The sequence below is a fragment of the Populus nigra genome, chromosome 4 (assembly GCF_951802175.1).
Source record: "Populus nigra chromosome 4, ddPopNigr1.1, whole genome shotgun sequence".
Classification (NCBI taxonomy): domain Eukaryota; kingdom Viridiplantae; phylum Streptophyta; class Magnoliopsida; order Malpighiales; family Salicaceae; genus Populus; species Populus nigra.
In genome coordinates this window covers 24,365,591-24,378,348 of record NC_084855.1, presented here as the reverse complement: position 1 = coordinate 24,378,348, position 12,758 = coordinate 24,365,591, and the positions used below count along the sequence as shown (strand labels likewise).

Sequence of the window (12,758 nt, the reverse complement as noted above, 5' to 3'; positions counted from 1 at the left end):
TTTGCTGATTGATCCACTGCCATCTATCAACAAAGTTTTTTCACTTATCGTTCAAGAGGAGAGGCAACGTATGATTTCCTCTTCCAGTACTTCTTTCAATCAAAACACCACTGCATTACATACTAGGACAATACCTCCAACTCGTTTTGCTGGAAACCGATCCTTCTATCCCCGCAAGGATCGATCTATATGCTCTCATTGTGGTGTTCATGGCCACACTATCGAAAAGTGCTACAGAATTCATGGATTTCCACCTGGTTACAAGTTTACCAAAGGAAAGAATGTACCTCACAGTGTAAATCAAGTTTCTGAAACCACTGCCCCTCAGCTGCCTATTACCTATGCACAATGTCAGCAACTCATGGAGATGTTCAAACCATCCATCTCAGAACTTGAATCTTCTGTCAATCAAGTTTCCTCATCTGCCAATCTAGATTCAGAAATTCCTATTCAAGGTGATACTTCAATCACTATGAACCGAGCAGGTACTCTTTTCAATATATCTCAACTCTCTAATCTAGATCCAAAACATTCTGTTTTTGCGTCTGCCTTGTCGCTCACTCATTCAACTCCTTTCACAAATTCTATCAAAGCTCCTTGGATAATTGATACTGGAGCTACAGATCATATGATCTGTTCCACATCATTTTTCACACATATTACTTCTGTTGTTTCTAAAACAGTAAGATTGCCTAATGGACAACATGCTTCAGCTACTCACATCGGTACCATTAAGATTTCAGACTCTTTTATCTTAAACGATGTGCTTTGCATTCCTTCTTTTTCTTTCAATTTGATATCTGTCAGCAAGCTCATTCAAACCTTACAATGCTGTGTCATTTTCTTACCTAAATTCTGTTTTGTTCAGACCCTTACAAGCTGGAGAACGATTGGTGTGGGTAAAGAAGCTGGAGGTTTATATCATTTGTTGCAAATTCCTGTTTCTGCTTTATCTAGGACCTCTAAGTTTTTCAATCCTGTTAAATCCATGTCTCAGCCTACAATCACTGATCTAGCTCCTGCCAGTTTCTTTGTTCATTCTGTAAACAATAGTCTATGGCATTACCGATTAGGCCACCCTTCAGACTCTCCCCTGAAATCACTTTCTCGTGTAATTCCTCAAGTGTTACATGAATCTAATAAAACTTGCAGCATTTGTCCATTGGCTAAACAACACCGTTTATCCTTTCCTCACAGCATTACTAATTCTGCACAACCGTTTGATCTTATTCACTGTGATCTTTGGGGCCCCTTTTCCACTAAGTCTATTAGTGGTTCTTCATATTTTTTAACCATTGTAGATGATCATAGCAATTCGCTTTCTTCATGGTTATGTTTTTTTCTAAAAAAAATTATTTTTTTTAACTATATAAAAAAAAATAGACAATAAAAAAGTCAAATTTAATTAACAAAAAAGAAAAAAAAAGGAAACGCCACCAAACCCAAAACCAAAGTAACCTCAGTTATGTACCTTGACAAACTCGCAAACCATACTAATCTCATAGAAAAACAAAATAAAATGAAAAAAAATTACAAACTTAAATTCCCAATCATTTTAATATTAAAAATTAAAATTGAAAAAAAATAATTTCTTAAAAAATTATAACAAAAAGAAAAGAAAAGGAAAAAAAACCATGTATTCAAGAAAACAAATATGAGAAGATACTATATTTTATGAGAAGATAATATACTCATAAAAACAATATATTTTATGAGTTTTATGAATATTTTACGAGGAAAACTAAAGTAATTTACCCCGCATGCTTTAGCTTCTCTTTTGATTAATGTTGTTGGAAAAAGTAAAATAACTTTAGGTGGAGAAAGAATATATGTAATGATTTTTCATTTTTGTACAGCACTGATCCTCAAATGTGGGGTTAAGTAAGAATATATGCAGAGCTGTCAAGCCCGAAAATTTGAATTATCAACTTTTTAAAATATTCATTTTGATAAAATTGGTCAAATTTTATTTAATCAAAAATAAAAAAATAAAAAAGTGATAAATAAGAAACGGATGATATAAAAAAATCAAGAAATAATGATTTTTATCCATCTTTTATGACGGGACAGGAAATTTGCTTGGGAGGTATTTCGGACAAAAACAAGGATTTTAGTCCTTATCCTGTCCGAATTATTATATTATACTATACAGTATAATATACTAAAAAAAAGCTCAATACCCCTAATACCCCTTGTATTATTTATCTAGACACTAGATATTATAAATTGAAGCAGTGTAATGATAATCTAACCCTTACCATAAAAAAAAATAAAAGGACAGTAGAGGAGAAATGGGGTTGTTTTTTTACTAGGATGCATTTGATATTAGAAGAAAATGATTAGCTCGAGTTTTGGTGGGGCTGCCCTGAATATCAATCAGCCTGCACCCCACATCAGGACACCTGATACTCAAGGTGCCCTGCCCTTACACCGAGTCAGACAGGTTGGCTTGCATTTGTCCTGAGTGCCAGCCTAGAGGATACCTGACGCTTGGACTGTCTATCCTCATACTGGGTCACACCCAAGCGTCATGTTTTGCTGGGGCTGGCTTGCCCTCGCTGTGGCGGGGAGCTAAGCCTGCGCCTCCACTTGGGACAGCTAGCACTTATGCTACAGTCGTGCATTTCTCCTCCCTTGTCAATTCCATTTTGATCCTATTTTGACTCATTGTTTGATCTAGCACATTGGTGACACTTATCAGAAACACAAAGCATCAATGACATAATCCAAGCTGTGTTTGTTTTCGAATCGAGTTAGAGTTGAATTTATCAAACTTTAATGACTTGAAGAGTGTCAATCAAATAAACTTCAAAATTATTTTTTAATTTTTGTTCAAAATAATAATATTTTATTTCTTTTCAAATTGATATTGTTTTATTTATAAAAAAACTAAAATGATATTATTTTATTATTTTTTTAAAAAAACTCTGAAATAACATCCTAACGCGCGACCAAGTCTAGGATATAAATGGTGAATTGCATGCTAATTTGCTCAGGGCAAGTTTATATATGTGTGCCTTTTTTCTTCTATGCAAAAGCTGCTCTAAAATCTATATATTACATATTGCTAGGATGCCAATGATTATCCACGGGTTGAACTTTTTTATATTTATACTTTATTTATTATTTTTTGAGTAAGAAATTTATATATTCATAAATTATTTATTGGGTTTTGAGTATCCTGGGTATGCATTATTTATTATTCAATAAAAAATAAAATAATTAATATATATTTGAAGTATATATATATATTAAATGATAAAATAATAAATATTATACACATATTTTTATGTCAATATTAAGATACATATATCATAATGTATTAAGAAAAATCTAAATGTTCTATAAATATATCTATATAATATAAATATATATTTCGGGTTAGATTCAGACGGGTTTCACAATATCCATACCCTACTCATTATTCATTGGATAAAGTAATTATAAAAAAAATACTTATTTATTCAGGCCGGGTCAATTTTCATCGAGGTCAAATTAAATTAAATTGTATCCTCTATGTTTTGCAAATAATTAGATCGTCAATATCTGCATTTGGGTTATCCTACAGAGAGAGTATAATCTCTCAATGATCAAATTACAATTACAAAACATGCTAGACCTGTTAGAAATCATGCATGGCCAGGATAGGTCTATTAATTGAATTCTCATTGTTCCAAAATCCAACCTCACTACTAGGAAGAGTGTCATTTGCTGAGCCTGGATATGCTCTGGTGGGAAATAATATGCCTAAAGAAACATTTTTAATGCTCGAAGGATCATTTCTCAGGTTCAGCATTCTGAGAAAGGATAAGAGAACCTGACAGGTCCTACCTGATGGTGGTGAGAATTGAAACTTCATCTGAACGTAACCAAGCTGATTATGAACATTTTTCAAGAATTTTAGATTGGATATTACCAACAAGTTATAGCAGAATCAGCATTGGTACGTGCTTTTTCATGCTGATTATGGTATCCATTCTTTCTCCTTTAATCACAATTCGATAGAACTTGGTAGAAATATAAACACACAGGATGTTGATTCTACATTGAGGCAAAATATCATGCTGGCTTCTCAGCAACCTAGCTTGGTCACACTAAAATGTTGCAAAAAATTAATTGTTCTCGATCTTTTTCAGCTTTTGTTGCCAGCCAAAAAATGTCTGTTCCTCCCTTTTGTGCTTGTCAATTTTGGGAATCATACAGACATTAGAGCATCAGATTCCTGATGGGTTATGCATGTTAAATGAGACGCAGTTTCATTTTGTTGAAATATTGAAAATACTAAAGTTTCATTTAATAAATTTCATTTGCGGGGCATGAATGTATGTATGGCATGAAGGCCTCTTGTGTTCATGCCAATAACAAAATCAAATAAATCAAAAGGAAAGGGGGAAAATGAAGTGTGGTGAGTCAATTTCATCAACCACGGGTAGATTGCACTAAAAGGATTAACTAACCCTATAGACTTCCTAATAAAGCAGAGGCCTCATCTTGCAAGACCTTCCATGCTGCAGTAACATGCCTCTCTTCAGTCAATGGTGCTCCCACAGCAAAACGTAATATGTACTTGGCTGATAGAACCTGCAAAGATTGGCTATGATCAGACAAGTAAACTACAATTCTCCTTTCCCTTAAGTAGATGATAAATTAAAAAAGAAGAAGAAGAAGAAGAAACCACTGCATGAGCATTTTAGTTACTGCAGAAAAGATATATAAAGTAACATCGATCTTACTGTATGTGATATGAAAATTTTCCCTGTAGAGTTTACAGCATCTAATAGATCATGGTTCAGATTGTTTCCGTGATCTTCATTGTTGTTAGGAGGTAGAAGGCGAAAACAAACCAATGAAAATATCCGAGGAGTGACAACCTGCAAAATGAAATATGGTATAGAGAAATGAGTATTGATTTGCATAAAAAACCATAGCTGTGGGGAAGTTTCATAAACACGTAGACACAGAAATGATTAAAAGATGCAATGAAATGATAGTGGTTGCTTATGGCACCTCTCTTTCACACCAGTTTTCAATCTTTCAGCCTAGTTTAATGCATCTAGCTTATTACATTACAATAGCAACACCAAAAGGAAAATTCCTGTTTCAAGGCAAGCAGTGGTTGTGTGCCAAGGTGAGTAGCTAACATAACTGATTTCTTATTCTGGCAATTGAAGGAAGGTTACCCACTTATTTCCTTATCTTTTCCAAAGGGTTCAATAGGCATTTCATGCTTAATACCACTAAGCCCAGCAATGGCTTATCCCATGTCAGGTGCGCTAGCTGACATGAGAGGCAGTACTTACACCCCTTCAACAAATACGGGAACAGCCATTTCAGCATCAGCTCATCCACCCTTACAATATAAACTCTTCTCTACCAAACTAACAAGACTCAGGACCAGGTTTAAGTAAAAAAACAGCCACCATATCAACAAAAATCTGCCATTTTGGTTAAATTAAAGGTGTTACAGATAAAAAGAATAGAGTAACTAGAACTGGTTAAAAACGTTTTATCCCTGTGAATAGGTATCCATGGAAATCCAAGAAACGAGGTCCAATCAGGTGTGTAAAATAGAAACACATATAGACACACATAAAGAGGTCTATCTACCTCAAATCTTGAATCTGCAGCAACAAGCCCTTCAAAATATTTAGCCAAGTTGATGTGATTTCTGATGTAGCACTGTAGATTTTCCAAACCATATAACCGCAGTACCATCCACAGTTTCAGTGATCTGCGAGGTAGCATTTTCAGTATGATTAAATTGCACTTCTGGTATATGGTGCATGGCTGTGCAGTAGAGAAACTTGTAAGAGGATGCATTCTCAAAAGTTTTCCAAATCTTTTTGATTTGGCTGGAAAGCCTATGAAGGAAGAGGCATTGAGGCAAAAGTTTGATGGCACACCTAAACCGACGTCCAAGAGGAATTTGCCAATCTTTGTAGTCCACAACCATGTTTGCTTGAGAGGCCTGACATGTCAATATGTTAGGAAATACCATGACTGAAATGTGCATCATAATCCATAAATTATGATTGGTTAAGAATTTAATTTGTTTGATATTAAAAATCCAATCATCTACAGCTAGCAACTTGTTCTAATGTTACATAACCCTGTAACCTTTTAAGGCATATAAACAATGTATAACAAAATTTAAATCATGAAAGCTGTAACCCCCAAGTTGGGAGATTAACATGAATATCTTCTAAGAAAATTAAATGGGCTATTTTGGAGCTTTTGAATTGCATATCGATGAAACACATCCAATGGCAGTCAAATCAAATTCATTGTAGCACACTTTGGGAAGACATGAAAATTCCCACCCTTCAAGTCCTCACAACATATTCCTTTACTTAGTGAACTTCGGGTGCAAAAATTGTATGGAAATAAGATTAAGAAGATGTTAAGGATTCTTACTTTGTTCTTCAGGAACTCAGGGTTCGTAGAGAGGGACTGGATTAAAGCATTTCTATCCTGTTGTCCAGCATAAAAATAAAACTCATTTAATGTATTTGCATATTCAAACAACTAACTAACCAAAGGAACAACAATCAGTAGCCCAAACAATTTAGGAATTACAGCAATCATAGTCCTCGTGTTTTAATCATAGCAACTAGTTTTCATTTCTTCTTGGACAATTAGAAACCAGATATTCTAGATTTACCAAGAATCCTTGTTTATCTGGAACTACATGGACTACTTGACATTTCAAAAAAAATTCAAGAGCTGAAAGCACATTTCTGATGCAGCATTTTAATGATTCCTTTAGTGACAATAGTGCAACACTTCAAGTGATTTCATCATGCATCATTTCTAGATTGCACAAAACAGAACTTGAGTATCTGAGCAACCTCCCACAATTATTTTTGAGAATCCCTTCTGTATAAACTGGTTGAATCAAAGAAGTTTGATATATTCTTATACTGAAGAGGATGGTAGTAAAGATATGAAGATATCTGACTGAAAAGTGCAGAGCTCCAAAATATTGACTTTTTGACCAGACAGAAATATGCATATGCACAGAGCAATAGATATAAAAAATCTCGACCATGCATGCATATGCAGTGCAATAGATGTTTCACTGCAAGTAGTACAGAAAAAGGAAATGGCAATCGTGTATATTCCATGAAATTTTATTTTAAAGATATTGGATATGATGATTTTTATGTTACTAACTTACTAAACGGAACCTTAACCTCAAACTCCAAAAGAATCCCACCCCAATTCTCGTTTTCCACAGGAGGGAACTGCCACTGCCAATAAGGGGTTCAATTACGTATGAACTGCAACTTAAGTGTACACAAAGAGTGTGCATGCTAGCAGGCACGTGTTTGTGTGTGTGAGTGAGGGGGAGGAGGGGGGGGGGTGGATTTTAGCACCACTGAGAGTGAGTGAGCTGTAAGTGCTTGTGGACAAAACAATGATTGGTGCAGATAGCATGAAAAAAATGTAAAAATCATTAAACATGGGCCAACATATGATAAATATGAGCAGACAAGAAAACAGCATACCTTTACCCAAAGAGCTGAACAATCAAAGTTTGTCAGAAACCATTTATGAGCATTCATGTTGAAAGAGTCAGCTTCTTCAACACCATCAATGTAACAACGATATTCTGGACAAATACAAGCACTTCCAGCATATGCAGCATCCACATGAAACCATATTCCATTATTCTGTGAAGAGGCCATGTATACAACCTTTGTTATCACGAACAAAAACTTTCATGGTAGTGTCATCAAGGTCATCATATAGGATCTCACACATGTCTAGATAAAAAAAATCCTCAAAGGGTTTGAGAACTGGAGCGTGCTGAAGGAGGTTTTTAGGATGCAGAAACGCCGGAATTTGTTATCATAAACAATTTTTCATTACAGGCCTTCTAATAGACAGGTTAATTTTGATGTCAATGTTTCTGAGTTTTCTAACATGTTTCTTTCGGAATTCTACTGGGATGTGTGTGTGTGTAGAGAGAGAGAGGGTTACTTGGTGAATTCATTTTAACCTGCAGCCAGGGTAGCCTGCTTGTTTGGCTTAGCTTGTGCTAGTTACCAACCCATCCCTTCCTTAAGCTCTCTAAACAAAATTCTACCTATTAAACTTTAATTGTGGGTGCAAGACTGCACTTGCCATTGCTGCTAGATCTTGATAACAATAGAGTATGGAGTTTTGTACAGGCTTAAAGCAGATTTCTTGCTTATTTCACTAAACACAGGCTACCTGTTACCTTAGCAATCTTTCCTAGAGAAAGCAAAGGGTCAACAGCTGTTGATGATGTGGTGCCTACCTGCAAGAACATGAAAGACTTTCAGTACCATTAAAATACCAAAAAAGAAAAAAAAAAAAAAGGAAGGAAGGAGTAAAATCTACTTACAATCACATTACATGACCATGTATAAGGATTCACATACATATTCACCGATTAAAATGGAACCTGAACTTTATGTCTGGATTATTGCTAGTCCAACCAAATTGTCTTGTACAAAAAAAATTACAACTTCACCCATAAGAAACCAAACACATTTCTTATCTATATATTCTGTGATCCCATTAAGGAGCCACAGCCTACCGCAACAGTAGAAGTTCTTGCTTGCAAACACAAACTGTAAGGTTCTAGTCTTGAGAGAAACCATTACATGCAAGAATTGTAAGTGGCAGTTCTATTTCTAGAGTTCTATCACAGGGAAAAAATAGATAATGTCCTTTTGAATATCTATCCTAATAATCAACCCCTAAGTGCCACTGCACAATTTGGTGATGCCCAAATAACCCCAAGTCAAAAACCATAAGTATCCACAGATCTATATCCAGCTCCTGAATTCAGTAAGCTTTATATGTGCTGCAGATGACAAAAATCTTACGATTTATTAATTCTCAAGCATATGAGTGGCGGATTTATTTGCAGCTAGTGTGATCAAACTAATCTTTTGAGAACCTATTGAACAAAAACATGTTTGCAACCAATTCAAAATTCAGTTACTAAATGTCTTAACAGTTGACTAAATCAAGGATTTAGTGAGCTTTTTCTAGTTTATTCCAATAGAGTAACCAGATGATAAGTATAGGTTTCAAAGAAGATTTTCATATTCCCAAGTCATCATCAGCATTCTACCTAAAAATAAAACAGTGCTTGCCCAAGTACAGAGCCAATAGACCTTTTAGGATGCACCAACTTGTTCCATTGACGTGTTTAGAAGACAAAAAAAGAGAGTACACGTCTTAATTCTACCATATGTTATACTGAAAGAATCATCAAAAGAAAACACATGGTCAAGGTCAAAGAGCATCAAAATAAAGCAACCAAGGAAAGTATTTTCAGTCTTACTGTAGCACATAAGAAGAATGGGACCAATCCAGTGGAAATGTCATCTGAAATTGCTTTACCAAGTAAATCTGGAGAAAGGGCATAATTTGTTGAAGAGTCCGTTTTTAGCAGCTTGCAATTTTCTGGATGGATCCCTCCTATCTGTCATTAATTAGAAAAAAAAATATCATAAGAATATAAAAGACATTACAAATAGCAAGAATAACTTCACCATGGTAAAAATATATCCATAAATACACACATCTCTATATAAGTGTAAAAATAAAATAAAATGAAGAACATGTGACTGCTGAATGGAGACCTTTAAAAACTCCATGGTAATGGAATGTTATGGGAGTTTTTATTCCTAAAGCAGCTGGAACAATTGGTTTTAGTACCACACCAACTTGGTTTCCAGCATGTACTTGACGCAAATTTAAAGAAACACAACATAGAAAAAATAATTGTATGTGTTTGTATGATTGCATCAGCCGTTCTTTAACTAATAACATGTCATTTTATCTGATTTAAGAATATGAAAATTTGATACACAATGTAGAAAATGAAAAATTGAAAACTCCCCCCTCCCCTTGGGCCTGAAACCCCTACTAAGCATCATGTTCAGAATACCTTGTCTGTTGGTTTTCTTGAGAACATGTGAACAATGGAAAGTTCATGGTATGAAAATGCTCTGTAAGTTTCTATTTCATCAAGCAGCTGGAAAGGTAGCTTTTAGTGCTGCACCAACATAGTTGCCAGCTTGTGCTTAATTTAATATGAAGTGACATCCAGTGACCAAAGTTAGAGAAATTATCTTGTAGAGCAAAAGTAGCTAGACCAAAGGCTACGGGTAAGAGTAAGACTATGGAATAAGAAGTTGAAATCCTGTGCTGGGTCATATATGAAGTGCATTTACTATCACTCACCTCAAATAGTACCACTTGAATATTTATACTTGATTTATGAAAAATGGGCACATAACACAGTCATTACAAACAAAATTTTGGACTCCACCCCCCCTCCCCCTCCAAAAATAATAGTGATCAGAAAACGGAAGTCAATAGTTCAGTATGAAGCATTATCTTCGGAATTTTTTGTGTTATTAATGGGTGCAATTTTATGGATGCTTGGGTGTAGTTTTACAAAGATACCTGGCAGGCTTTTTGCAAAGCAGAGTGAGTTTGATCGGATGCATAAACTACAAGCTTTTCAAGGGCATTTTTTCCAAGCTTCCTCAGGACCCTATCACGAGCAGCCAGAAGCACAACTAGAACAGCTTCACTTGCAGTGCCCTGTATCACTCCACCACCTTGTCCTGCTTTGCAAAATTGCACCAACCACAAATATCAATAATTTAAACTCTTTTGACCATAACTCTGGCATCAAAACTGCTTATGCAAGTGTCCTATGAATGAATCATTGTGCAATGCCATCTTCAGACAACTGTTGGAAACATTCTAAGAAACATTTCAGAATATCAACTGAAAAGACTGGACATAGCTAGTTTCTACTATACCATTGACAAATTACGGAGCATTTTGTGGCATCCACGTGAGCACATAGACCATGTTAGCGCGGATATCTTGTTAAAATTACGGAGCATTTTGTGGCATCCACGTGAGCACATAGACCATGTTAGCGTGGATATCTTGTTAAAATTACTGAGCATTTTGTGGCATCCACGTGAGCATATAGACCAAGTTTGTGCGGATATCTTGTTAAAATTGTATGACAAAAAGTCTGTGCCACTTTTCCTTACGAACTTTAACATTCATTCATTCATCAGAACCCTTACCAGTAGAGAGAAATTCTTCAGGTAGCTTGAGCAATTTACCAAGCCAATCTAGAACAATCATTTCAAGCTCAGTTGCAGCAGGAGATGTTATCCAGCTAAAACCCACCATATTAATACCAGCACTAAGCATTTCTCCCAAAAATCCAGCAACACTACTGTTAGAAGGATAATAAGCAAAATAACTCGGGCTTTGCCAATGGGTCACCCCCGGTAAAATCTTTGCTTGAACATCTGCATTCACATCGAGAAACTAATCAATGGCAAGAAAAAAACAACCAAAAAAAGTTCATTTTTTTCCCTCTCTTTGTTTGTAAAATAAAGCAAATTCACCATCAAGAACATTTTGCAACGTTTCAGGTTGATTTGGAGCAGAATCTGGCAGAAGTTCGCGTAGATATCCAGGCTGCACACACAGAAAAAACCCATTTGCCACCAAATTCACACACACTCATACACAACAAAAAGAGAGACCATAAAGAAATCAAATGGGAAAGAAACCCAGATAAATTTAATGAATATTAAAGCTAAGGAAGGTCAAAAACCTCAACTTGGCTGAGAACAGGGAAATTCTCAATGGATTTGTAATAATCAGCAATAAAGTCGACCATTTTATGTGCATTCTCTCTCAGTTGCTCTGAATCCATTGGTTGCAACCCCTTACCCTCCCTAAAAAGCACATTAACATCAAGATTAATCCATCATGAACATGCGTAAACACAGTATAAAATCAAAGCATACACTACTACTGTAAAACTTCCGAGACTTACATGTTTAGTGAAATGTGTACTGCCAGAGCTTGAGCTTGATGAGTGAAGACTTGAGACTATATTCTTTAAAGAGAGAAACAAATGCACTAATACTCTGGTGGGTTTTAACGGAGAAAGCTATGCTTTCTAACACAATCGTTTGGACGGATGGATAGGTAGGCAAGAGAAGGGAAGGGAAAGGAAGATGGAGGGAGCTTCGATGGTCTATTTCTTCATGCGTAAATTATGAGTCAGTCCCTTTAGTTTTAACAAATAAATCAAATAGTCCCTCTATATTTGTTAATTTTATGGAATTTGTAATACTTTACATATAATTTTAGGACGGCTTGATTTTATCAATCTTAGCTAAAAAAAGAGATTCTAATAAGCCAAGAGATCTAAACGATATTATTGATATCATGATTTTAAAAAGATTTGATTTTTTAAAACATTATAAGAAGGTTTTTTCGTTTTAAAGTGGTGTTTGAAATTATAATAATAATTATTTTTTAAAATAATTTTTAATTTAAAAATATATTAAAATAATTTTTTTATTTTTGATATCAGTATATTAAACTATTTAAAATTTTAAAAATAATTTTAAAAAATTTCAAAAATACTTTTTGAAGACAAAAACCACAACCTATATATGAAATTATGCAATTCAAAATTTTGAATCATATTTTAGTAATTAGGGTATTGATCTGACTTATTTTGATGGTATTTTTTGTTTCTTTTCTCATTAATCTTTCCATGTTATTATTTTTTCTTTTCTATTTTTTTAAAAATAAATTATAAAATAACATAGAATTGATGAAAAAGATTAAACTCTAAAAAGGATTAATATATATACATATATATATATATATATATATATATATATATATATATAATTTTTAAACCATGAAAACTAATT

At 34.5% G+C, this 12,758-nt stretch overlaps 1 protein-coding gene across 2 annotated transcripts; it reads right to left on the bottom strand.

Moving 5' to 3' along the window:
* Positions 1-4,270: 4,270 nt before the first annotated feature.
* LOC133692603 (phenylacetaldehyde synthase) lies at positions 4,271-12,074 on the bottom strand. Of its 2 annotated transcripts, none has more exons than XM_062113674.1 (13): positions 11,864-12,074; positions 11,639-11,762; positions 11,427-11,499; positions 11,097-11,327; positions 10,453-10,619; positions 9,323-9,463; positions 8,225-8,284; positions 7,509-7,673; positions 6,415-6,471; positions 5,904-5,968; positions 5,608-5,731; positions 4,734-4,871; positions 4,271-4,581 (listed from the first exon to the last, which is right to left on the bottom strand). In XM_062113674.1, coding segments are annotated over exons 1-13 (1,470 nt in total). In that variant the 5' UTR covers positions 11,866-12,074; the 3' UTR covers positions 4,271-4,458. The 2 variants fall into 2 exon arrangements, with proteins under 2 accessions (XP_061969658.1, XP_061969659.1); XM_062113675.1 differs by having other exon boundaries at positions 10,453-10,616; positions 11,864-12,072.
* Positions 12,075-12,758: the final 684 nt, after the last annotated feature.

Bases quoted from the DNA above. Each gene is read 5' to 3' on its own strand.
- LOC133692603 (XM_062113674.1), bottom strand. The intron at 6,472-7,508 runs GTATGCTGTTTT...GCTGGACAACAG, and splicing joins GTTCAGCTCTTTGGGTAAAG to GATAGAAATGCTTTAATCCA. The intron at 4,582-4,733 runs GTAAGATCGATG...CAATCTTTGCAG, and splicing joins AAATTTTCATATCACATACA to GTTCTATCAGCCAAGTACAT.